Source organism: Staurois parvus, unplaced genomic scaffold (genome assembly GCF_062004578.1).
Source record: "Staurois parvus isolate SC_StPar_1 unplaced genomic scaffold, SC_StPar_1.0 ptg000137l, whole genome shotgun sequence".
Taxonomy (NCBI): domain Eukaryota; kingdom Metazoa; phylum Chordata; class Amphibia; order Anura; family Ranidae; genus Staurois; species Staurois parvus.
The window spans coordinates 9,655,281-9,681,110 of record NW_028317933.1 but is presented as its reverse complement, the minus strand read 5'-3'; the positions used below and the strand labels follow the sequence as shown (position 1 = coordinate 9,681,110).

General features: G+C 41.0%; 1 protein-coding gene across 11 annotated transcripts in view; it reads right to left on the bottom strand.

The window, feature by feature from the left end:
• Positions 1 to 25,830, bottom strand: part of PTPRT (protein tyrosine phosphatase receptor type T) — a 560,113-nt gene that overhangs the window by 25,916 nt on the left and 508,367 nt on the right. For all 11 annotated transcript variants that reach the window (XM_089673313.1, XM_089673317.1, XM_089673311.1 and 8 more), the window contains 4 exons: positions 24,096 to 24,193; positions 22,319 to 22,435; positions 18,194 to 18,348; positions 682 to 817 (listed from right to left, as the gene is read on the bottom strand). In XM_089673313.1, the coding sequence (XP_089529439.1) occupies positions 682 to 817; positions 18,194 to 18,348; positions 22,319 to 22,435; positions 24,096 to 24,193 (506 nt within the window). The remainder of the gene's footprint in view (positions 1 to 681; positions 818 to 18,193; positions 18,349 to 22,318; positions 22,436 to 24,095; positions 24,194 to 25,830) is intronic.

Genomic DNA, 25,830 nt, shown 5'->3' with positions numbered 1-25,830 from the left:
AAAAATTGGAATGTCATTTAAAAATCTGTGTTCAGATAAAAGAATATTAATGCAAACCTTTTACTGAGTGAAATCTATTGCATTTTGAAGATTCATTTGCCCATCAAACTAATACAGTCTGATGTATGATTTTGTGAGTTGACGCATGGTATGCATACTGTCAACCACTGCTTTTATCATATTTTAAAATTTTTCATTTTGTTTCCATCGCTATTTGTTTACCTAATGTGCATGTCTTATTTTATTAACAATTCTTGATTTGTAAAGCTAAACTTTAAAGCTGATAATTAAAAATGCTGTGGAAATAGGAAGAGATACCCTGACCACTGCCCAAGTGGTAAGCAGGCAAAAGGAACCTCACCTTGATTCATCCAAGCCATGTCGCCAACTAAACATGATTAAAAATGTTGCATTCTCTCCCACTTTTTTGACAAATAGATGGGCAAAGGTCTCAAACAGGGATACAGCCACCAGCAAAATACCTGAGAGGGGTTCTAACCCCTCATCACTCTATCCAAAGCCTAAAAACAATGTTGGCTACACTTTAAGTGCACCATCCTAAAGTAACCAATTGAAAGTCAATTTACTGAAGTCAGAGCAGTACAATATGGATTCTGATTGGGTCCAATGTGTTACCGCAGTTAGGACTTAGTACTCAGTGATTGAGAGTCACTCTCTTACCTCGGTCTGTACCATGTTGACCCTCTGAGCCCTCAGTTCCCGCACACAGTTAAATATATCCACCACTCCCTCATTTTCTGCCATGTCCAGCATGATGTCGATAGCAATGAAGCAGCCAGTTCTTCCAGCTCCAGCGCTGTGAAATAAGACAACACTTAAAGTAGATCAAACACCCAAAACAACTGCCAGGTTTTTATTTACTTAAATTGCTACTTTTAAATTGTTTTAATTCTTTTTGTGTCTTTTCGCATCCTCACTTCACCTCATTTTTAATCCCTTTTGCTTTGGATGTCACTACTTATGTTGCATGTCCAGATCTTATCCTAAAGCTCTCCTTTCCTGGCGCCAACATGGCAGCATACCACATGCATGCTGCCATGAATTGGTGCCAGGAAAAAAAAATTACAGTAAGTTTTTGATACAATTTTCCATTTTCCTGGTGCCGACATGGTAGCATACATATGGTATGCTGCCATGGGTTGGTACCAAGAAAGGAAAATTGCAGTAAGTATTTGATACAATGTTCTGTTTTCCTGACGGTTAACCCTCTACCTTCATATCTGCCCTCACCTTCCTATTTGCAGGTGGCTCCTTTGCCTTGCATGTTCATTTGGAGCCACCCATTCATGCACATTCCCAAGAGAGGATTGCAGGTGCAAGAACATTGCCTGTGCCAATACACACAGGTAGCATGGGAAGACAGCACATGGCAGACATTCTCCTGCTGTTCCACCAAGAGAAGTGATCAACAGCACTTCCATGGCAACTGCTTTCAATCACTTCCATTGGAGGAAGAGCAAAGGCGTGTCTTGTGTGTGTAGTACTGTCAGGCTGCCTGTGCATATGTTTGCATGAAGTGGCATGCTGGCACAACAGATGATGGCATGTGTAGTCCCATGTAGTAACAAGAAATGACTGGTAAAGATTTTCTCCCCAATCAGAAGTTCAGAAAAGAGGCACAGAGGAAGCAGGCTGGAAAAAGATGTAAGTTGTAATATACTATTCTGCTATTACTTTTAGAGTCATTTGCACATCATTATCTGGATCCCCTTATTGATAGTGACCAGGGGCGGACTGACCATTTGGAAACTCGGGCACTGCCCTAGGGGCCCAAGGTCAGTAGGTGGTCCCTAGAGATGCCCCTGGTACCTTTTTCCTAGGCTTTTTTGAGTTTGGGCAAGGACACGGGGGCCCCATGATCCCCTATTGCCTGGGGGCCCCATGAGTTGTCAGTCTGCCCCTGATAGTGACTCCATTCTTAATGCATGTGACAAAGTGAAAATGCAAGAGCACAACTGGAAGACAGTTATCGCCCCATAACAAGAAGTTGATCACAGGTATGCTTTTAAAGTGGAACTTTTGTCATAAAATAAAATCCCGCTAGATCACTTCAGGCACTTCTCTTTTGTGGGTATAGCTATGTAAAACATTAAAAATAAGTGTCTATGCAGTTTAAAATCCAGTAATACACTGTCTCACCCTGCACTGCACTTGCTGAGATCCTGAGGAAGTCATGTGTACATGACGCAACGCGTAGATGCGGCGTGGTGACGCACTTCCGGCGGAGCGCCATCTTGATACACCAGGTTATACACAGTACACCCATACTGAGTGGTGTGACAGCCTGCTTTGATCTACCTAAATGTGAGTGCATAACTTGGCGATTTTTCATGTTTTCAATACAATAAACAGTGTTACACTATGGAAGACCTGTTTTTTTGTCCTTTCATGGTTTTAATGTGATACTCATTTATTGGCCTGCACTGCATTTACCCGTGTATGGAAGATTGATCAACACTGGAAGGAAGGTACCAGTGAGGGTCAGTGGAACCAGAGTGGCCTGGAGAGTTGTTACCTGTAGGATCCAGAGTGATCCAAAAGGTGTGTTGACCCATTTGGGTCGCATCAAGGAGGTAAGGGGGCATGCCTGCCATCTAAGGATATATTCTCACCATCTGCACTAGCACTGAAGCACTTTTTGTGAAGATAAAGGCACTTCTTTGCATTTATTGCAAATTTTGCATTTTTGTGCATTCGTTTTGGACACTTTTGCAATTGTTTTATGTGTATTTATGAATATTTATTATAGTGTATTGTATTTGGGTATTTTACACCAGTCACTATATTTGATATATATCCCACTTTTGGGATTCACCTTATATATCACCTACAGTTTGGGGGTTTGGTCCTATTGGGATTGGTTGTTGTCACTTTATGAGGGTCCCTGTACCGGACCAGCTTCATCATATGCACTTTGTGTTATTGGTATTATCACGGTTTTAGACACTTTTTTTTAGATCTTGAAGGATCTATAACTCATTTATTCATTTATGTATTTTTTCATATTATTTATCATGTATTTGCACATTTAGTTTCAGCGCTACACCACTTTTTATCATTTTTCACTTGCTGAGTTGCTCTCTATTTTTCAACATTGTCCCTAAAATCAGAGTCATTAGAGCCGATCTGCTGACAGCCTTAAGATTTATGCTGCTCAGGGGTTCTGGGCTTCAGCAAAATGGCAGCCTCCGGCAAGAAGAAACAGGATCAATGCTGGAGGCATTTTACAGCACGCACTAATTTTAGTTGCATAGTTATTAATGTGGCAGGTTTGTTCCTTGCTAAAGAGCATAATTTTTTTATCAAGTTATTAGAGGTAAAGGTCCACTTTAATCAAAGCCAAAGATTTTAAAATATCGAAAATAATTTCTGACATTATATTAACATGCTAAAGAGTATATGAGATTTTACTGATTGGGTTTAGTTCACTGATATAGAAAGATGCATGTTTACCCAGGATCATCTCTATCAACAAAAACCATGTTGATTACGACTGAGAATGGAAATTGCATTCTAATGGTGATGTGTATATTACACATTGAACATAAACTGGTGTATGGTAGATTTCCCCATACACCCATTTTGTGGTTTTCATGTTAGCAGTTTGTTACAGCAATCTCTAAAAATGTGGGAAGATCCTATTCTTTTATGCACTTATGCTGCTCATTAAAAATAACCATAATCAGTTTACTGTCACAGTATTCCAGCTAAAATTAAAAAACTAAAATGGGTGTACAATTCAAAAATATAAACCAGCACCACCAAGTGTGCAGTTGAGGGGAACCAAAACAAAATACAAAACCCACCAGAAAAAGTAGCCAATGAAAACACATGTCAGCGCCACAAAAAAAGAATGTGAAGACTGATTTTAATATAAATTTGATGACACTATACAATTGTACAACACACAACAAATAAATATAACCCACAGGTCAGGTGAAAAACATTTAAAAAAACAACCCCCCCCTAAAAAAAAAGTCAGTACACCAGTTGCTATAAATTTTTTCATCTATCAGGGAACTTAAATAGAGTCCTGGGTGACACCAATCCAGGACAATAAACCATATACATTATAGGTGTATTGTATGATGGGTGAACTGTGAGCAATTTTTTTTTTTTGGATTACAGATGGCTGAGTTTTAACTACCTGAGCCCCAGGGCTTTTTTCCCTAAATCCCCTTGAGTTGCAGCACATTCGTTTTTCTTTTTTTTTTCCGTTAAGTTTGAGTTCTGCACATGATATCTTTTAGGTGTTGTAGCTTACCCTAATATACATATTTTTTTGTAGGGGACAGATAAGACTTTAATTTGATAGCTAGTTTGGATAAATACATTTTTAATTCCTATGTCTTTAACGAGCATAAACAATATAAAATTTGAAATAAAATGCATTTTTCTGTAATATTTCCCAGTGCAATTTCTGCTTGATTTTCACACCCCCATATTTTTACCCGAGAATATAATGAAGAAAGTCTGCTGAATAAAAAGTTGATATCACATTAGCATGCCCCTGACTACGTCTTAGGAGTGACGAAATGCGTAGGAGAGCCTCGACGGGTGACGTCACTATGCACTGCTACGGACCGCGGTCATTTTGATGGAAGGAAACTTTTGTATTGACATGCCGATGTTCATCCTGCTAATTGTAAGTGTAATACTTTACATAAATTATTACAGCTATTACATATTAAACTATGAGTGGTTAATTTTTCCCTCCTGGGCATTCACTGTGTGGAGATTCATCTGCCATCTAAGAGCTATATGATTCTATGATTCGGAAAATATTGTGTGTATTGTCTGGATATTCTGGGGAACCCATCTGCCAGTTCTTGGTACCTCAGCTAAGTCTGATAACTGTGCTGTTTGACCAGTCCTTAGATGGTCCAATTTTCTGGTAAGAGGCTGTGCGATTGGGTGGAAGGTAAAGGACTTTCTCTATCCTTTTGGTCTCCGGCTTCATTTAAAGCACCAGCACTTCCAGATTATGTGGATTTTATTCATATTTTAATTTGTGTTATCTACATCTTACTCAATTTTGGTAGGTGGCAGGTTACAAACAATAGTTATATGTATCATCAATTAAGCGCTACATTGACAATTTTATACATTAGCATGTCTGTTGCGTATCATCGCACAATGGTAAAGCTCAAAATGAATGTATGTGTTTTACTTTAGGAGAGCTTTATTCCCGTTTTGATGCTAAACTGCGCATGTATGCAGGAGTTTGCGTTGGTTAATTAGGTTACATTAAGATAAGATTATGTTGAGTTAAGAAGGGCACAAATTAGCAAGACAGTAACTTTTTTTAAGTCGTTTGCAGTCCCTAAAGGCAAGCACAAAAGTCATCTAGGTCTTCCAATGTCATTATTGCAACCTAGGGATTAATCTGGAAAACAATTTATTTATTTTTGTTAGGATATACATATACTTATATACTTTATATCCTACTGTATTACAACAACCAGTGGTTCCAATGCAGAAGTTCCTTCTACTGGATGCCATTTTCAAACAAGGGTGGGATGAATAACAGCTATTCCAGCGTTGTTTTAGAATGTCACCTAAGACCAGGGGCGGACTGGCCATTTGGAAACTCGGGCACTGCCGGAGGGCCGGGGTCAGTAGGGGGCCCTATGAGATGCCCCTGCTACCTTTTTCATAGGCTTTTTTGAGTTTGGGCAAGGACACAGGGGCCCCATGATCCCCTATTGAGGGCCAACACAGAAGATCATGTGACCAGACCAGAGCGATCTGAAAATAGGTAATTTTCAATATTCCCATCACACACGTTCCCATTCCTGGAATAGGCATTTAAAGTATTGGGTGTTGCAGCAACAACCACCACCTGGAAACTGGAACATGCAAAGAACAGCGTAAATATTTGTCAGCAAACCATAGATCTTCCGACAAAATCCAAACAGTTTGTCATTGAAGAAAGATGACATCACAGCAAAGAAGTGCAACATTTCAGAGCTGCACAGGACCTCTTCATCAGGCATGTGAGGATCCATAAAAAAGTATGCTGGCAAATATTTATGCTGTTCTGAAAATAGGTACGTATACACTTCTTTTTTTTACACAGGTTAATTGGCATAGATTCTAACGAGCAAGGTCCTCTGATTCCTCCTGTACCAAATTGTATTGCAACTGTACTGTCTGCCTTCATTTTGTAAAGTGCTGTGCAAACTGTGGGCACTATATAAATCCTGTAAAATAATAATAATAATAGCTGGTGGGATTGGGGGCCCAGGCCAGTCCAATTTTCACCTTTCAGCACTGTCACACTTTGAATGTCAATTGCGCAATGACATTTTTATAATTTTTTTTACACAAATAGAGATTTATTTCGGTGGTATTTAATCACCACAGAGTTTTTTAATTTTTGCGCTATAAATAAAAAAAGACCCAATATTTTTTTTAAATAATTTGTTTTTATTCGTTTCTGTTATAAAATTTTGCAAATAAATAATCTTTGTACACAAATTTAGGCCAAAATGTATTATGCTACATTTGTTTGGTAAAAATTATCCAAATCAGTGTTTATTATTTAGTTGGTAGGAAAGTTAGAGAGTCCACAAACTATGATATATATCTAAAAATCGATAAACCCTGATGTTCTGATGGCCTCATTTCTTGAGGCCCAAAAATGCCAGTACAGTACAAATACCCCCCAAATGGCTGCTTTTCAGAAAATAGACAGTCTAAGGTATTTAGTAAGAGGATTTGTGAGTTTTTTGAAATTGTAATTTTTGTCATAATTTGGTGGGAAACGAAGAAATGAAAAAAACATTTTCACAATAGTGTTTTTTACATACTGTTACCAATGCTGTACAGTATCATCATATAACTGGTGTGGCAGTGATCATGGACACTGACTAGCGAAAGTATGTAAAAAAAAAAAAATATATTTTTTTTTTTAAAATTAAAAAAAATGTTTTTCATTATTAACATTTTTGTATTACTTTTTTTAATGTTTTTTTTCTACTTCTGTGACCAGAGCAATACAGTTTTACCATAATAACATTGTACTACTCTGAGCACGTGATCAGGAATTTTACTGAATGAAACTGATTCATTCAGTAGTTTTTTTATGTGATCAACTGTGACTGGCCACAGCTGGTCACATGCTACAGATGGGCTGTGATTGGCCCAGTCTGTACATGTGACCACTGTGACCAATCACAGCTTGCAGCACAGTTGTAAGCAATGAATGGCATGAAAGGAAGCCAGTCATTGCTTACAACTGTCATGTCATCTGCTGTGATTGGTCACAGCAATTACATGATACTGGCAGCGGGTCGGTCTAGTGATCTGTCATCGGCCGTGTCCAGTAAACACAGTCGGTGGCAGATTGTGCCGGAGAGCGGCCCATGGGGCATGTGAGGCACGATCCTGGAAGGATGTCATATGATGACCTCCCAGGATAATAGGGATCCTGCTCGGCTGTACAATAGGCCAGGCGGGAAAGAGTTAAATAGCACCACTGACACGCTGGGGGTTAGTATTTCTGATACTGACAACAATGCTGGGGATTATTGCTGAGATTATTATTGCAAAAACTGGCATTGATTCTGGTAGTTTTTGGAGGGGGCGGTGTAAAATGATATGACAGGCCCCATGTGTGTGCGTGTTTGGGGGGGTGGTGCAATTGCCGATCTTAGCCCTTGGCACCAGTTGACCTTGCCCCAGCACTGCCCATAAACTCTTCAGAACAGATCCCCAAAAACAAATCTTTCAATCAGCTCCAGCAAAGTTCAATAGAAAAGCCCCCTCCCCTCAGATAGCATAGCTGGGACCTCGATGAGCAAGTGAAGAAGCACAGCTGGACTGCCCAGAAGGGCACTATTTATGCTCATTCCCAGTCACCTTCTGGGGACCCTCCCCCAGGGACTGGCTGGGACCACATAAATATTGACACTGTAAGTTTGACTTTCCCAGCCCTTCACCTTCCAGAACTATCCAGAAGGCAGGGGGAAGCAGTCAAACCCACAGCCTGTGAAACTCAGGGTAGACCAGAGCAATCACAAGCAGCTCCACAAATAGCTAAATGTATTTAACCTAGCACCTATCTAGGAGGATGCTACATTAGCAAGGCCTCATATTGAAGATGTAGTTCAGGCATCAGTTCAAAAACAATGTTACAGAACTGGAAAGGGTACAAAGAAGAGCAATTAAAGTAATAGTGATCATGGATGACCTCAGCTAAAAGGAAAGAAGAACAGCAATCAAGTTATTACACTGGAAGAAGCAGAAATACAGAGGGGATATCATTACCTTTCACATACTGTATATATATATATATATATATATATATATATATACAGGTGAAACTCAAAAAAATAGAATATTGTGCAAAAGTTCATTTATTTCAGTAATGCAACTTAAAAGGTGAAACTAATATATGAGATAGACTCATTACATGCAAAGCAAGATAGTTCAAGCCGTGATTTATCATAATTGTGATGATTTTGGCTTACAGCTCATGAAAACCCCAAATCCACAATCTCACCAAATTAGAATATTGTGAAAAGGTGCAATATTCTCGGCTCAAAGTGTCCCACTCTAATCAGCTAATTAAGCCATAACACCTGCAAAGGGTTCCTGAGCCTTTAAATGGTCTCTCAGTCTGGTTCAGTAGGAATCACAATCATGGGAAAGACTGCTGACCTGACGGTTGTGCAGAAAACCATCATTGACACCCTCCATAAGGAGGGAAAGCCTCAAAAGGTAATTGCAAAAGAAGTTGGATGTTCCCAAAGTGCTGTATCAAAGCACATTAATAGAAAGTTATGTGGAAGGGAAAAATGTAGAAGAAAAAGGTGCACAAGCAGCAGGGATGACCACAGCCTGGAGAGGATTGTCAGGAAAAGACCATTTAAAAGTGTTGGGGACTTTCACAAGGAGTGGACTGAGGCTGGAGTCAGTGCATCAAGAGCCACCACACACAGACGGATCCTGGACATGTGCTTCAAATGTCGTATTCCTCTTGTCAAGCCGCTCCTGAACAACAAACAACGTCGGAACCGTCTTACCTGGGCTAAAGAAAAACAGACCTGGTCTGTTGCTCAGTGGTCCAAAGTCCTCTTTTCTGATGAGAGCAACGTTTGCATCTCATTTGGAAACTAAGGACCCAGAGTATGGAGGAAGAATGGAGAGGCACACACTGCAAGATGCTTGAAGTTCAGTGTGAACTTTCCACAGTCTGTGTTGATTTGGGGAGCCATGTCATCTGCTGGTGTTGGTCCACAAGTGCTCTTTTGTGCCTGGATGAAAAGAGGTCTGACCTCTGCACACAGAAAGGCTTCTTTGCAGTAAGAGCTTCCACAATGCTGAATAGTCTTCTGCCGGTATTCTAACCAGTTTAGTAGTGTACTTTTAAAAAGACAAAATATAACTAGCTAATAATATTTATAAGAAATACCATCATAGACTATTGATCCAGGGACTACCTGATTGCCTTTGGGGATTGAGAAGGAATTCTTTCCCCCTTTCTTTTTTAAGATTTTTTGCCTTCTTCTGAATTAACTGCCTGAGGACGTAGGTATATATTTTTTCTTATGTTGAACATGATGGATATGTGTCATTTCGTTGCCGGTAAACCTACAGGTATATCAGGATTTGTAAAGATACGACAGCCGTGTTTCCTCTATATACCAAAGGCCTCTTTCAATTAGATTTGTTGGACGGCAGGGCTGAGTTCAAGGGCAATGGTTTGCTTTGTGCCCTTGCAGTGAATCACCTTCCTAACAAAGATCTTTTGCTAGTTATAAACCAACTGATCAGTGTGATGCTTGTTTTTTTTTAATCATACAATGCAACAATTTCGCAGTCTGTGGCTCGTGAATTATATGTAGCTCTCCGTTCCACCTAATGCTACTTGTGTCATCCTCTCAGCAGTGTTCTGCTTTGAAGTACTTGTAATATCAGAATGCCTACTGAATTTTAGGCATGTTCTTCCCTATACAGAAAATCAAGCCAAGGCTATTAAAGTTATATCAATTCCTCAAACAACGTAACATTATTTTTGGTAAAAGTTATTCACTAGTTTACTTTTATTAAAAAAAAAAATCATGCTTGCCTTGGTTTGCAATCAAATACAAAACCATAGTGGGCTTAATTCACTAAAAATCACCTGGGATATTTGGAGCATGTGACTCATTTGATCCAAATATCACATGCAATCAGTTTATTCGGTATTTACTGAAAAAGTAAGAAATGTGCGGTAAATACAGAATAAGCTGATCTAAAAGACGTTTCGTGAAAAAAACCCAATAGATTAATTAAATAAGTTGTAGTCTATCATGTACCTGTTAATCATTCACAATTTGGGGTGGGTGGGGGGTTCCTGGGGGTCCCCTTTTTGGTAAAGGAGGTTTCCAGATTCTGATAATTCCACATCGAGTTAGGACTGTGGGGAAGAGGCTCTTGTCCTCATCAACATGGGGATAAAGTGCTTCACCAGGAGAAGGGGGGTCCTCCTGGCAAAGTACCTGAAGGGTCTAGTATAAACTAGCTGATGTCAGCACCTGTGGTGGTGAGCCTTTGTAGATACTCAACTTGGGGTTCCTCAGAGCGCGAAGTCTAAGCCCCAGCCTGCTTCTTCACCAGAGCCCATGATGGTGGGGATGGACTTGCAGCAAGCTGGGACCAGGTCACGGCCCCCAGGTATGCCCAGCTGAGGATGAGGAGACCACTCGCGGGAGCAGAGTACAATGGGAGGAGGCAAACGGAAATCCGATAGACTAGCCGAGGTCAGGACAAGCGGAAAACAAGCACAGTCAGAGAACAAAGCCGGGGTCGGTACACAAGTAGTCAATGCAGGATATAGGCAATAGCAACACACAGGAGCTCAGACAACTAGGAAGTTGCTCAGGCAAAGTGGCCTAGACTGAGCATGTCTTATATATAGGCAGGCAAACAAGGAGGCGGGCCAGGAAGTGATGGAAGGGAAGGAAATAAAACCCAGAGAACAGCAGATGACACACATAGTTGAGCACAGACAACACACATGTGAAAGGGATCAGGAACAGCATTGCAGCAAGGAGGTAAGAATACACAAATAAGCAACTGCAGGCTAACTTGTGACAGCTGAGTAGCTGGTTGTTAAGAAGCTGGCACCTGCCAGTGTCCTTAACAACCAGGGATTCCTGGCTGACAGTAGAGATGAGTCACTGGTTGTTAAGGACGGTGGCGGGTGCCAACACCTTAACAACCAGCTAGTTAGTGCAGAGAAGATCACAAATAAAGCTTGTTTGATTTACAATAAAGCTTGTTCTGATAAATCCCAGAAAACAATGGGAAAGTTCTGATGAGGCACTGGTTTCCTCAGTTTGCTGGATCGCATGCATCACAAATGATAGTCGGATTGAGATGCCCCTGGTACCTTTTTCGTAGGCTTTTTTGAGTTTGGGCAAGAACACAGGGGCCCATGATCCCCTATTGCCTGGGGCCCCATGAGTTGTCAGTCCGCCCCTGACTAGCAGATTTAAATACAGTAACAAATTGCAGCCAAACTCCAGCTGACACTTAATTTAACCAGTTAAAGCAAACAGTTTATTTTTCCTTTTGTGATAAAGGTTTTACATGGTTAAATAAAAGCCAGTCACTGTAAGCATCCCTGTCAGTAATAAATGGTTTGTTTGATCCCTGTAAAATGATACATATGAAAGAGAGTTTGTTCTTTCGAAAAAAAAACCTGACTTACTGGTCAGTGGCCAGATTACCAGATGAAAATAGCAGAAAGAAATCCTACAAAAGAAAACTAATGCAGCCATCACATCTAATAAATGTTTGCTTTTTGGTTTAATACTGCTTTAAGTGTACTATATGTAAATCATAATGATGAAATTCTCTTATTTGCTTCCTTTGGTCTGTCAAATATAACAAAGTTTTTTCAATGTGTGAAAAAAATGCTTGTTGGCCCTCCCAGAAATCCAGTGAGCTCGTAGATCCCTGTAGACTATGTATTGTCTATCTTTGTTATACTGTAGAGCTGGGGGGGTCTGTTGTTCTACCACACTTAATGTTTTCAGGTAGCAACACTTCTCTATAGATACAGTACAGTGAGTATTCTTTGTTTTAGTACAGGAAATGTGTTATTGGAAGAATCACCAGGTGAAAATGAACAGACAGATCCCGAAGAAGAAAAACTAATGTTACCACTAAATCTAAGGATTGCAATACTTTAAATGTTTTTTTTTCTTGGCTTTTAATACACTTTAATTTTTTTTATGCATCAGCCGAATACATGCAGAAATATTATCAAAAAGCGTGGGCTTGATTTTTACATCTGCTAACACATCATATTTAAGAAAAATGTGTTCTTTTCAATGCAAACTACAATCACAGCTCCAAATGTTCTGCAGAATATGCGTAAGACAAAAAATATGCTTGATAGGCAACGTACATCACTGACTGTTAATGCAGCCTGATGCAATGGCAATTTTTCATAGAAATGGCACTTAGCAAATAAATTTGCCTTGCATTCTAATGCGCATCCCGCCATAAGTGATGATAGCATCTGTTAAGAAATATCAAATCAGTTGGCTTTTGATAAGACGGAGTTACTTTTATTAAATCGACCCCTGTATGCGGCTCCCCACTGCTGAGGATAGATGATTGTTGCCCACAAGCTGAAACAGGTTTGAGGAGCTCTGGTTCTGGCTGTGACTTATTATTGGTTGTATTAGTGGCATGATTTTTATTATTAGTATTGATTTATATAGAAATCTTCCCTAGCACTGCCAAAAGGGGGGAACATGTGGGGTTATAGCAATTCTATTTGTTCAGATTTTATTTTGAATTTGTTTTTTTTTAACACATAAACATATACACAAAGTAAGAATATCTCAAAAGTACTACACAAAGCAAAAATACAAACAATATACAACCCATAGACAAAGAAAAAAAAGAGAAGAGAAAAAACACACAGAACCCAAGCCGGAGCATGCCCAAATCTGCTCAAAATAATAAATGAGTGGAGAGCTCAAAACCGGACTCATATGAATTTCTAATAAGGAAAGTGTGTCTCTCATATGCAATGCAATTATTAAGATCGAATATCCATTCAGATAGGGTCGTAGGGTGCGGAGAAGACCACTTAAGGACAATTTGCCTTTGAGCCACAAACAGCGCACATAGCACAGTAATCTGCTTTGGTGGCTTGAGCAGTGAAAAATCAACATAACCCAGTAAACATATAAGAGGATCTACTGAGAGATCCAAATCTAATAGCCCGTTAAGTGTGACCACAAACTACGCCGATTACCTCTGGCATTTTGGGCAATGCCACAGTAGATGTATCAAGGACCCTGAATTGCCACACCTAGGACTAAGGCCAATAACGCACAGGAATTCTGGGGTCCTATATACCCTATGGAGAATAAAAACCTGAGTTAACCTATGTGTAGAGAAAGTTGAAATGAGAGGAGTTGTCCAAAGGATCTCTGCCCAGATATCATTAGGGATATGCCCTATATCCTGTTTCCATTTTTCTCTAGAGGGGAGATTAAATTTATAAAAAGAGCTCTCTAAGAGAGCTAAATAGGTGGCAGAAATAAGGCCTTTAGTAGAGGTTGCTTGAACTACTCTATCCAACAATGGTACAAGAAAAGAAACAAATGGCAGAAAAAGAAAATTGGGCATGCAAAGCATAATGCAGCTGCAAAAATTGATAACACCATCTAGGGTTCAAAGGGAATTAACTTATAAGCTGCTCAAAAGATTTAAGTGAACCTGCTCCAGTGTGTGCCTTATATCATTTATTTTTCTTTGTGCTTAACCTCCCTAGCGGTCTGATTATGTCCATATTTCTGTGCTCAAAGCGGTACATTTTTTTGCACGGAAATATGTATTTTTTTTATTGTAGGCCTGTAATTTTTAGGAATAACTCACTGAAATCTGTCCGAACAAGAGTCTAGTAAACATCCCAGGAAGGATAAAACTTGAAACACGAAATCATAAATTATAATTTAATAAATAATCATAAAAAATAATAATATAATAATAATAAATTTAATTCAATAATATAATCAAACCAAAAACACTGAAATTTGAAATATAGCGCCAAGTTCGCACATCACTGAGCAAAGTCGCAAAATCGTTTTCAGTGTCTGATGACGAATTTCCCCACGAATCATTATCATTCAATTCTGCAAGTAGTTCTGATTTACTATCGCTGTTCTCTAGCTAGTCTAAAACCGCTTTTGACCTAAAGGAACGCTTTTTGAACGCCATGGACATTTCTCAGTTTCCAGGCAGAAAGAACAGTAAAAATGCAGGCAGGGCGCCGGACAAAGCACTCGGGACAATATGTATGTGAAATGCTTTGATACAGTAATGTTTTACTATGTGATTTTAGTGATTTTAGTGAATGTCACTTTTTGTCATTTTCAAATCTCCCACCGTTCCGTCCCCCGTACGTCCCGACGCTCGCAGGGGACGGAACCCAGATGACAGATGTCGGCATCCGCCGGATTACATTGCCGGGGACACTGCAGGAGGGACATTGCGGGAGCTCAGGGCAAGGTAAGTGATCGAGGGATCGCAGAGCAGCGCCACAGGGTAAACCTAAGTGTAGCTCGGGGTTACCGCTTGTGGTACTGAAACTTTACCCCGAGCTACACTCGGGAATACCACCAGGGAGGTTAAGGGACGCTCAACATTGCATGCCTTGGAGGGGATGTCAAGGTGTTCTGTTTTTTCCAACATGCCCACCTGCATACTGCTGTTTAAGGTTTGGAATTCTGTCAAGAAGTTATTAGTGGTTTCTTCCTTTACTAAATATACCCCCATTTGGGGTAATGACAGACTCCCTGAGTTATTTATCCTGCAGTGTTTTCAGAGATGGGAACAAGTAGGAGTTTGTACTATAGCAATCATATTAGAGAAATGCTAAGGATTAGCAAAGGAATAACAAACCTTCCACAAAACTTTTACAACCTGTGAGGACAAGAGACTGGGGTGAGTAACATTTGTCAACAGCAGCTGCCTTGGGGTGTATTCACACCTGTGAATGTTTCTGAACATAATTACATTGAAGAACCCCAGCGGGGGTTCCCACTATTAGCCATGGGAGGCAGCCCCATAGAAAGCAATGGGAGGTTGCTAGCTCCCACAGCTAATCGTGGCCACTCGCGTGTGATGACTACATGAGCAATTGCATGTGAGCGGCCGCAATTAGCTGTGGGAGTCGTCAGCTTCCCATTACTTTCAGTGGGGCTGCCTCTCACAGCTAATCGATGGGAACCCCCGCTGGGGTTCTTGCATGTAATCCATGTCAGGTGCATTCCCAGGTGTGAATGCACTTTTTTACAAAATGGGTTCATTGTGTGCATGTATTGACTTAGTGAATGTGTGATAGCATAAGAAAGAGTTATATGCAAGCAAAGCAACACGTTAAAGATTGTCTTTTACAAATTGCAGGTAAACATATAGAAAAATCAAGTATTTAAAGGCTTACTTGCAGTGTTTTCTTTTTCACCACTTATTTTTATTTACTTGCAATGTGCCTTTGAATTTTCTAGCAAATTTGACGACTCACAGCCCCCTCCTTCCTTGCAGATCAGATAGTCCTCGTAGGAGTATCTAATTGCTGTCTCTGATGAACCAGCAACTCCTCCCCTCTCTTCACCTTCACAAGTTTTTATGTGGCTACCATGGGAGAAGCAGAGGGGAACACTTACTTTAATGACAGCTCTGAGTCTGCTGGGGCTGCTGACACCATATCTAAGATGTTGGTAACCAGCAACAGTCTTGGGGCTTTTGGAGATCTTTACAAGAGATTGTAAAAGGCAAACAACGTAACATTATAGTGATATGCACAAGACTTGTAGTGCCACTTCAACCTGTAAGATAAAGGATTTCCCTGCTGGTCATGTAGTTGAGGGAGTGAGTGGCTGTGTACCATTAAGAAGAATGGGTCCAACATGAAAGAGGGGATAAGTCACTGTTCAACCGACCTGGTGCCTAGGTAGTATAAGTGTATGTGGCCCCGCCAATGCCACTCCAGCAATGCCTCTGATGCATTTTTCACCACTCATCGGTGCTTGGTCACAGAGGTCTCTGTGACCATGCCCTGGTGGATAGGGGGAAATGCATAAGCAGGTATGGCTGGAGTGGCATTGAGTAAGGCCACATACATTTACACAACCTAAGCACCGGGGCATTTGAGCAGAGACTTATCCTCTCTTTTATGTTAAACTTGACACCATAGCACTAAAAACTCCCACAAAAGCTGAAAATTTGTCACTTGGCCATCCAAACTTGATAATGTAAACAATGCTGCCCTTTTAAAATTGGGGAATCTGAGAGCTGGTTTCAGGACATCCATTTGAACCAAGAGGAGTTCCATCAAAAGGATGACCTAGTATATTTTAAAAAATGTTTTGTAAATAAAGTGCAATGGATAATGCATTAGGTGTTTGAGCCCTTTGTTTGTTCGTTTATCTTAACAAGGGAGGCTTTATAGGTAAATAACCTATAAAGCTCAATAAATTAGAATATCATCAAAAAGTTAATTTATTTCAGTAATTCAATTCAAAAAAGTGAAACTCATATATTATATAGATTAATTACTCACAGAGCAATATATTTCAAGTATTTCTTTCTTTTAATTTTGATGATTATGGCTTACAGCTAGTGAAAACCAAAAATTCAGTATCTCAGAAAATTAGAATATTACATAAGACCAATAAAAAAAGGATTTTTAATACAGAAATGTTGGCTTACTGAAAAGTATGTCAATGCACAGTATAGTATGCATTCAATACTTGGTCAGGCACCTTTGCATGAATTACTGCATCAGTGCGGCATGGCATGGAGGCGATCAGCCTGTGGCACTGCTAAGATGTTATAGAAGCCTACGTTACTTTCATAGTGGTCTTCAGCTTGTCTGCATTGTTGGGTCTGGTGTCTCTCATCTTCATCCTGACAATACCCCACAAATTCTCTATGGGGTTTAGGTCAGGCGAGAATCAAGCACAGTGATACCATGATCAAACAGGTATTGGTACTTTTTACAGCATGGGCAGGTGCCAAGTCCTTCTGGAAAATGAAATCAGCAACTCCATAAAGCTGGTCAGCAGAGGTAAGTATGAAGTGCTCTAGAATTACTTGGTAGAGAGCTGCGCTGACTTTGGACTTGATAAAACACAGTGGACCAACAGCAGCAGATGACATGGCTCCCCAAATCATCACTGACCATGGAAACTTCACACTGGACCTTATGCAACTTGATTCTGTGCCTCTCCACTTTTCCTCCAGACTCTGGGACCTTGATTTCCAAATGAAATTCAAAATTTACTTTCATCCGAAAAGAGGACTTTGGACCACTGAGCAACAGTCCAGTCCTTTTTCTCCTCAACCCAGGTAAGACACTTTTGACATTGTCTCTGGTTCAGGAGTGGCTTGACACAAGGAATGCGACAGTTGTAGCCAATGTCCTGGATATGTCTGTGTGTGGTGGCCCTTGAAGCATTGACACCAGCCATAGTTCACTCCTTGTGAATCTCCCCGAAATTCCTGAAAGGCCTCTGCATCACGGTCCTCTCATAGCTGTGGTTATCCCTGTTGCTTGTGCACCTTTTTCTACCACACTTTTTCCTTCCACTCAACTTTCCATTAATATGCTTGGATACAGCACTTTGTGAATACCCAGCTTCTCTAGCAATGACCTTTTGTGACTTACCCTCCTTGTGGAGGGTGTCAATGTCTGTCTTCTGGACAACTGAGAAGCCAGCAGTCTTCTCCATGATTGTGTAACCTACTGAACCAGAGACCATGTAAAGACTCAAGAAACCTTTATAGGTGTTTTGAGTTAATTAGCTGATTAGAGTGTGACACCATGCGTCTACAATATTGAACTTTTTCACAATTTTCTAATTTTCTGAGATACTGAATTTTGGGTTTTCATTAGCTGTAAGCCATAATCATCAAAAATAAAAGAAATAAATGTCTAAAATGTATCACTCTGTGTGTAATGAATCTATATGAGTTTCAGTTTTTGAATTGAATTACTGAAATAAATTAACTTTTTGATGATATTCTAATTTATTCAGATGTGCCTGTATAATTTTATAAGAAGATTTCTGTTGAAATGAAGGGTCTGGCGACAGGTTCCCCTAAGTGATAAGTGATAGGACAGTGAGGCTAATGACAAAACCAGAAAAGCTGATACCTGCAATGCACAGTGATGGGTCCAGCATCTGGTGGGTTGAGAAATTTCACCTGCCTGACAAAGCCCAACAGGCCTGTGGCATAGCATGGAACACCATGGTCCGGCCAACTGGTAAAATGGAACTGGCGAATCTCCCGTATGTCATGTGACCCTTTCTGGAAAAAAAAAAAGAGTAGGTGGTTTCCTGAATGTAATTGACCTCATTTATCAAACTAACCACTAAGCATAAAAAAAATACAGTATATATATATCAATTGTGTAGACATCCTTTCAGATGAAGCACATTTATCAAAGTGTCCAATGGAAGAACTGTCTATTGCGGTCTGCACACACATATTAGTGTTTCCTCCAACTTGCTGTTCGGTCTGAGTGGACTTAATAGACTGAAAGTCAAAAAAATTATTCGATACAAAACCAAATGGCGAATTTTGCTGCAGCGACCCAATCACTTTTAATGACAAAAGTTGAATACAATCTGTCAGCTGTCACTGGGAAAGGGATCATTTTGTGCTTCAATGGACACACATAACACCGATTGATCAAAATGATGTCGGGACTAATGATCCTTTAACCAATTGTTTGCAGCAACAGTCAACATTTTCTAACCTACCTAATTGTTTTCATCTTTGATTTGATACTGTCACATTCCTTTTAATGGGGCAACATATATGTAAAAATAATTAGTATTTACTAGATTTGACCACTGTATTGAAATTATTAAACACCTGGGTGGCTATGTATAGGGCCTACACAAAGGCAGGCTGATTTTTTTCTTTTTTTGGGGTGGGGAGAGGAGGGGGAAATACGGGATGGGGGAAAAAGGATGTGAAGACGCATTAATACACTTAATGGTTTGGTACCTTAAGAGCCGGTACATATATATGCGAATTAGATGCGTTTTGAACCGCATCCAATTCGCATGACATGTGAAATAACATTAGTTTCTATTGCGTCTGTTCACATAAATGCAGTGCAACGGGAGTGCGGATTCAGTGACTGACAAAAGATTAGGCCTTTCATACTGATGCATTTTTACCTTGCTAAAAATACAATGAAAATATTTCCCTTTAAGGACTACTTTACGCTATGAATCGCACAGAAAAGTGTGCATCCTTGTGTAATTCACATGCAATGTGAGTGCAGTGCAATTTCAGCCCATTCAATTAAATGGGCTAAAATCGCACTGGACTGCAAAAAAAAGTAGTGCATACACAGCAACTAGATTGCATGGTACTACTACTGTACCATGCAATTCGGTGCAGGAAAACACACTGCATTTACGACCTACATTTGGGGTGTCGTTAAGTTACCATTGACACCTGCTGTGGGTCACAACTGCAGTGCAATTTGAATGTGATACGGGAGAGGTGCACAGAACGAAAGTTTCCCGCATGGCGTTCTGGTGCAAACTGGCTCTTAATCCTATGGGATTCCACATCACTGAGCTGCAGATGTGGTGTGTTTTGAAAAGTCCTGCATGCTGCATCTTAGGAAATGAATGAATAGAAAACATGCTAAAAAGGTGTAAAAAATGCAGCATGCAGGGGCGGACTGATCATTTGAGCACTCGGGCAGTGCCCGAGGGCTGGGGGTCAGTAGGGGGCCCCGTAAAATGCCCCTGGTACCTTTTATAGGCTTTTTTGGGTGTGTTTTGAGTGTGGGCAAGGACACAGGGGCCCCATGATCCCCTATTGCCCGAGGCCCCATCAGTTGTCAGTTCGCCCCTGGCAGCATGCTTGTGTTTTTGGATCATTTTTTGAGTCACATGTCCATATTTCACACGTGCATGCCAACCAGAAACTCTACTGAATCTGTGGCATGACAGGACAAGGGGAAAGTGGAATAGAGAAAGGGATAGGGGAATAGAAGGGTAAGATAATTAAGAAGAATTGGAGAATAGGACATCTATAGTATGGACTGTTGGAAGCATAAGGCCGTATGGAAATGTGCCTGTATGTCTGTTTTCTCTTATGTTTCATGTCTGTGAGTATAGTATAGAGATTATATTAAATTAGAACTATAGGCAAAACTTTTTTTTTAAATTTTGGATAGGGTTATAGCCAGGGGTGGACTGACAACTCATGGGGCCCCCGGGCAATAGGGGATCATGGGGCCCCTGTGGCCTTGCCCAAACTCCAAAAAAGCCAATGAAAAAGGTACCAGGGGCATCTCATGATGCCCCCTACTGACCCCAGGCTCTCGGGCAGTGCCAGAGTTTCCAAATGGTCAGTCCGCCCCTGGTTATAACCCCTGCCAGTTTTTTTGCTATCTGTATTCCATTGGGGAGATTTATATTCACTTCCTGTCCATAGACAAAACAGGAAGTGAGATGAAATCCCTGCAAATTAAAGTGTTAACCACTTGACCTCTGGAAGATTTATGCCGCTTCCTGACCAGGCCATTTTTTGTAATACGGCACTACGTTGCTTTAACTGACACTTGAGCGGTCATGCAACGCTATACATAAATGCAATCTATGTCATTTTTTCCCCACAAATTGAGATTTCTTTTTGTGGCATTTAATCACCACTGGGTTTTTTTTATTTTTTGCACTATAAACAAAAAAAGATCGACAATTTAAACAAAAAAAACCCCACAATATTTTTTACTTTCTGCTATAAAACATATCCAATAAAAAAATCAAATTTCTTCATTAATGTAGGCCAATATGTGTTCTGCTACACATTTTTGGTAAAACAAATCCCAATAAGCGTGTACTGATTGGTTTGCGCAAAGTTATAGCGTCTACAAACTATGGGATATATGCTGGAATTTGTATCTATTTATTTTTTTCTACTAGTAATGGCGGTGATCAGCGACTTATGGTGGAACTGCGATATTGTGGCAGACAATCTGACACTAGCTGACACTTCGTGGGAACCAGTGACAATAATATAGTGATCAGTGCTAATAACATACACTGACACTGTACTAATGACACTGGCTAGGAAGGGGTTAAACATCTAGGGCGAGAAAAGGATTAACTGTTTGCCTAATCAGTGTGTTTGTGTTTACATTTAGGTGTTTTTACTAAGGGATGTGCTGGATTTTATTCCCTACTTTGCAGGGAAACAAAATCCAGCACATCCCTATTGACAGGACGCAGCTCTGCCTTGTTTACATATGCAGAGCTCCATCCTGTTTTTTTGTCTCCTCGCCGATCAGCAGGTGCTAGTGGTCATCCATTGGCTGGCACCCGTTGATCAGCTTCTACTGTGACAAATGACAGTAGGAGCAGCGTTCTGGTGGCATGCGTGCCCCATACATATGTGATTCTGCACAGAGCAGTAAAAATGCTATAGGGTGGTCGGTAAGTGGTTAAATCTTCTGTTTTTTGGGTTTTTTCCTTAAAATAATGAACATGTTATAGTTACTTGCTCTGTGCAATAGTTTTGCACAGAGCAGCCCCGATCCTCCTCTTTGCCCCTCCTGCCAACGCTCCTGACTCCCCCGCTCTGCCCAGTGCCTCCATAGAAAGCCGCTTTCCATGGGGGCACACGTTCAGGCTTCCTGCTCTATCGTCACTGGATTGCTATCAATCTGCCCAGTGAGGAGGGACAGAGTTGGGAGAGTCACTGCTCTCATGCACAGCGCTGGATCAAGATCGGGCTTAGGTAAGGGGGTGAGGGGGGGAGTTTGTGACACAGAAGATTATTTACCTTAATGCATAGAATGCATTAGGGAAAAAACCTTGAGGTTTTAGAACCACTTTAAGGGAATTCCTTGGTGCCCTCCAGCTCACCAGAACTATTATCCTCATTGGACGATTACCCCTCTATTATTGGTCTAGGGGCAACTCAAAATGTGGGATAAGTGTGGGGAAAATGTAGGTAAATCTCCCTAATGGGGGCACAGACAGCAATAAAAACCTAATAGGTATTCCATTCCCTCTCCACTCTATCTAAAACTAGAAAAGGTTTGCCTTTAGTTACACTTTAAGGATTAAAATAAGGAGATACATTTGTTTTTGTAATTACATGTAGTAAGAAAAACATTTTGTAATATGGGAGTAAATGGGGGACTCTGATAGGTTGCTTTAGGGCAATGCTGATTGTTTCAGGATACTATGATAAATGAGACCCAAATATTTCAAACATAACTCATCATGGCAAAAAAGACACCTACCTTCTGCACAGAGAATGTCCGAATGATGTATTCTGCTAATGGCTCTGTTTCTATAAGGGTCACCTTGATGTCACCATACACTTCGGTGTCATCCGGCCAGTATCTGACACATTTCACCTAAGAAGAATTAAATGTCACAAAATAACCCCTAAAATGCTGGTATTATTCCTGCAAACGTACACCTGCGTTACTCACAACATCCAGCCATAAAGCCAATAGTAAATAAATATAGTGGAGCAGCCAATCAGTCGTGAGCATTCATGTTCTATCTTACACTGACAAAATGATAGCTTGAAACTGATTGGTTGCTACAGGCAATGCGTTTTTCTTCTCTAGTTTTAGAACTATGACCCAAAGGGGTTGGTTAATTTACTAAAGGCAAACAGACTGCTTGCCCTCTGCAAGAGCAGTTTCTCCAGTGCAGGGGTGGACTGACCATTTGGGAACTCGAGCACTGCCCGAGGGCCCGGGGCCAATAGGGGGCCCCATGAGATGCCCCTGGTACCTTTCATAGGCTTTTTTGGATGTGGTTTGAGTGTGGGCGAGGACACGGGCCCCATGGTCCCCTATTGCCCGGGGACCCCATGAGTTGTCAGTCCGCCCCTGCTCCAGTGCTTAGTAAGTGAGCAGAAGCTCTGCTGACGTCCATCATCCAATCATGTGCAAGCAAAAATGATGTCTTTTTTATTCTCCTTGCATGTGATTGGGCATACTTTGCAAAGTGAAGCTTTACCTCATTTACTAATCTCTGGAGCAACTGCACTTGCAAAATGCACAGTCTATTTGCCTTTGGTAAATCAACCCCAAAGTGTCTACATTTGTACCTCATTTGGGAATGTCCTCTTTTGAGGTATTATTGCCTAGTTTTACCAAATACTGTCCCATAACCTAAGTGTTCCCCTTGTCAATCTTAAAGTGTTACTAAACCCAGGACCCTGCATCCACTATATCTGGTCTCCCACAGTACACAGAACATGGAAGTGCAATTATTTTAGTTAATATAAACTGCTAAATACCTTTTCTCATCATAATTTAGAGTAGTCATGTAACTTCTATCAGTGTCCAGCCAAGCACGTGTTAAAGCTTGTAGGAAGAGTTTTCTCTTTTGCTCTAGGAGGATGCAGAACCCCTGCCTCTATCTGGACAGTGCTGACTGACCCTATGCTGATCACATGCACTCTCTCAAAAAAAAAAAAACCTCTCTAGCAATACACACTAAACAGCATGTGCAGAGTGACTCCACACGATATGTCTTAACAGGAGATAAGAGGGGGACACTGGAAGAAGGGGAGGATCAGAGAAGTCAGGATCAAACAGCATTTTTACACAATGCAGAGGATTAACCCTTGAGGTTCCACAGTGAGTATAACAAGCATGCTTTACTGCATATACGGACTAATTTTACTGTTGTGGGTTTAGTAACACTTTAAACCAGTGGTTCTCAAGCTTCCTAATGCCGTGACCCTTTAATACAGTTCCTCATGTTGTGGTGACCCCCAACCATAACATTATTTACCCAGTAATTATAATTCATGAGTGTCGTTTTACCTCCAATACTGCTGCTTTCAACACAGTAGCTGCTTTTAACAGAGTAGCTGCTTTCTACACAGTAGCTGCTCTTTACACATTAGAAATATGTTTTTTCCGATGGTCTTAGGCGACCCCTGTGAAAGGGCCGTTCGACCCCCAAAGGGGTCGCGACCCACAGGTTGAGAACCACTGCTTTAAACTATGGCCGTTTTTCTGTATTTGTTTTTATTAGACTTGTATTTCTTACCCTTCCGACCTCCACCAGATTTGTCACCATGACCACACTGGCCGAGTTCTCCTGCCATATCATCCTCCAAAAATCCTTCACAGTTTCCTGCATAGGCCCTAAACAGGGAAAACCCAAGGAAGACCAAATAAAGCAGTGCACAAAAAATAGGCAGCCAATCTTATCAATACAAAAGGACCTTACAATCATTTGTAATGCAAAAGTCCACACTGCACACGTTGTATTCAATGCCTTTAAGGGTAGGTTCTCTTTTTTTGCGAAAAAAAACAAAAGATGAACTAATTTTAAATACCCTGGCCACCCATCCAGACCATGATGCCCCATGCTTCCAGTGCAGTGGTCCATACACCATACATCACCATACAGGATCCTGGAGTGAGTATCCATCATAATGCTCCAATGGCAAGTGCTCATTGATCAGCATGACCACATAACCGTGCTGACCAATGAGAAGTGGTTTTTCAGGACACCTTACCTGAAGGAGAAGTCTCAGATGCACTTCTTATTGGTCAACACAGTCATGTGGCTTTGCTAACCAATGAGTGCTTATCATTGTAAGCAATATGATGGATATGGATTGCTATATCGGCATATCTGGGCTTCACAGACGTTATGTGCAGCGGATTCTGGAGGGGTGGCCAAGTTTTTGGAGATAATTTACCCTTTTTTTGTGAAAAGGTGAATTCTCCCTTTAACCCTTTAACTCTGTAGACATAGAATGTTAACCCCTTCCCAGCCAATGCCATTAGTACAGTGTACAGTACAGGGGTGGACTGACAACTCATGGGGCCCCTGGGCAATAGGGGATCATGGGGCCCCCATGTCCTCGCCCACACCCAAAAAAGCCTATAAAAAGGTACCAGGCAGGGGCGGACTGACCATTTGAGCACCCCGGCACTGCCGAGGGCCCGGGGTCAATAGGGGGCCCCATGAGATGCCCCTAGTACCTTTCATTGTCTTTTTCATAGGTTTTTTTGGGTGTGAGCAAGGACACAGGGGCCCCATGATCCCTTATTGCCCGGGGGCCTCATGAGTTGTCAGTCCGCCCCTGGTACCAGGGGCATCTCATGGGACCCCCTACTGACCCTGGGCCAACGGGCAGTGCCCGAGTGCTCAAATGGTCAGTCCGCCCCTGGTACAGTATTATATCTGATCCCTGTATTAGTGTCACTATTGCTGTCAGTGTCAGTTAGTCAGTTAGTTTACCTCTCAGCCAGTGTCTGTTAGCACCACATTGCCCGCCACATTACCACAGTCCCACTATAAGTCCTCATGCACACTTGATGTTTTTAAAGCTGTTGTTTTTGGCTTTTCACGGTTTTTTCTAGATCTAGTACACCCCCCCAAGCATGTTATCCTATGTGTCCATGTACACATAGACTGTAATCAACATTTTTTGGCTGGAAAAGAAACCCAGGACTAGAGGGTTTCTAGAGGAGTTTCTTAGCTGTAAAAATGCTCTAACGTGGAAAAACACCACTAAATGTGGCAAAACACAGCTAAACGCCAATGCAAAAACTATCTAGTACCCCCCCCCCCCAGCATGTTATCCTATGTGTCCATGCACACATTGACTGTAATCAACGTTTTTTTTGGCTGGGACATTTTTTGGCTGGAAAAGAAATCCAGGACTAGAGGGTTTCTAGAGGAGTTTTTTAGCTGTAAAAACGCTCTAATGCGGAAAAACACCACTAAATGCAGTAAAACGCAGCTAAACACCAATGCAAAAATGCTA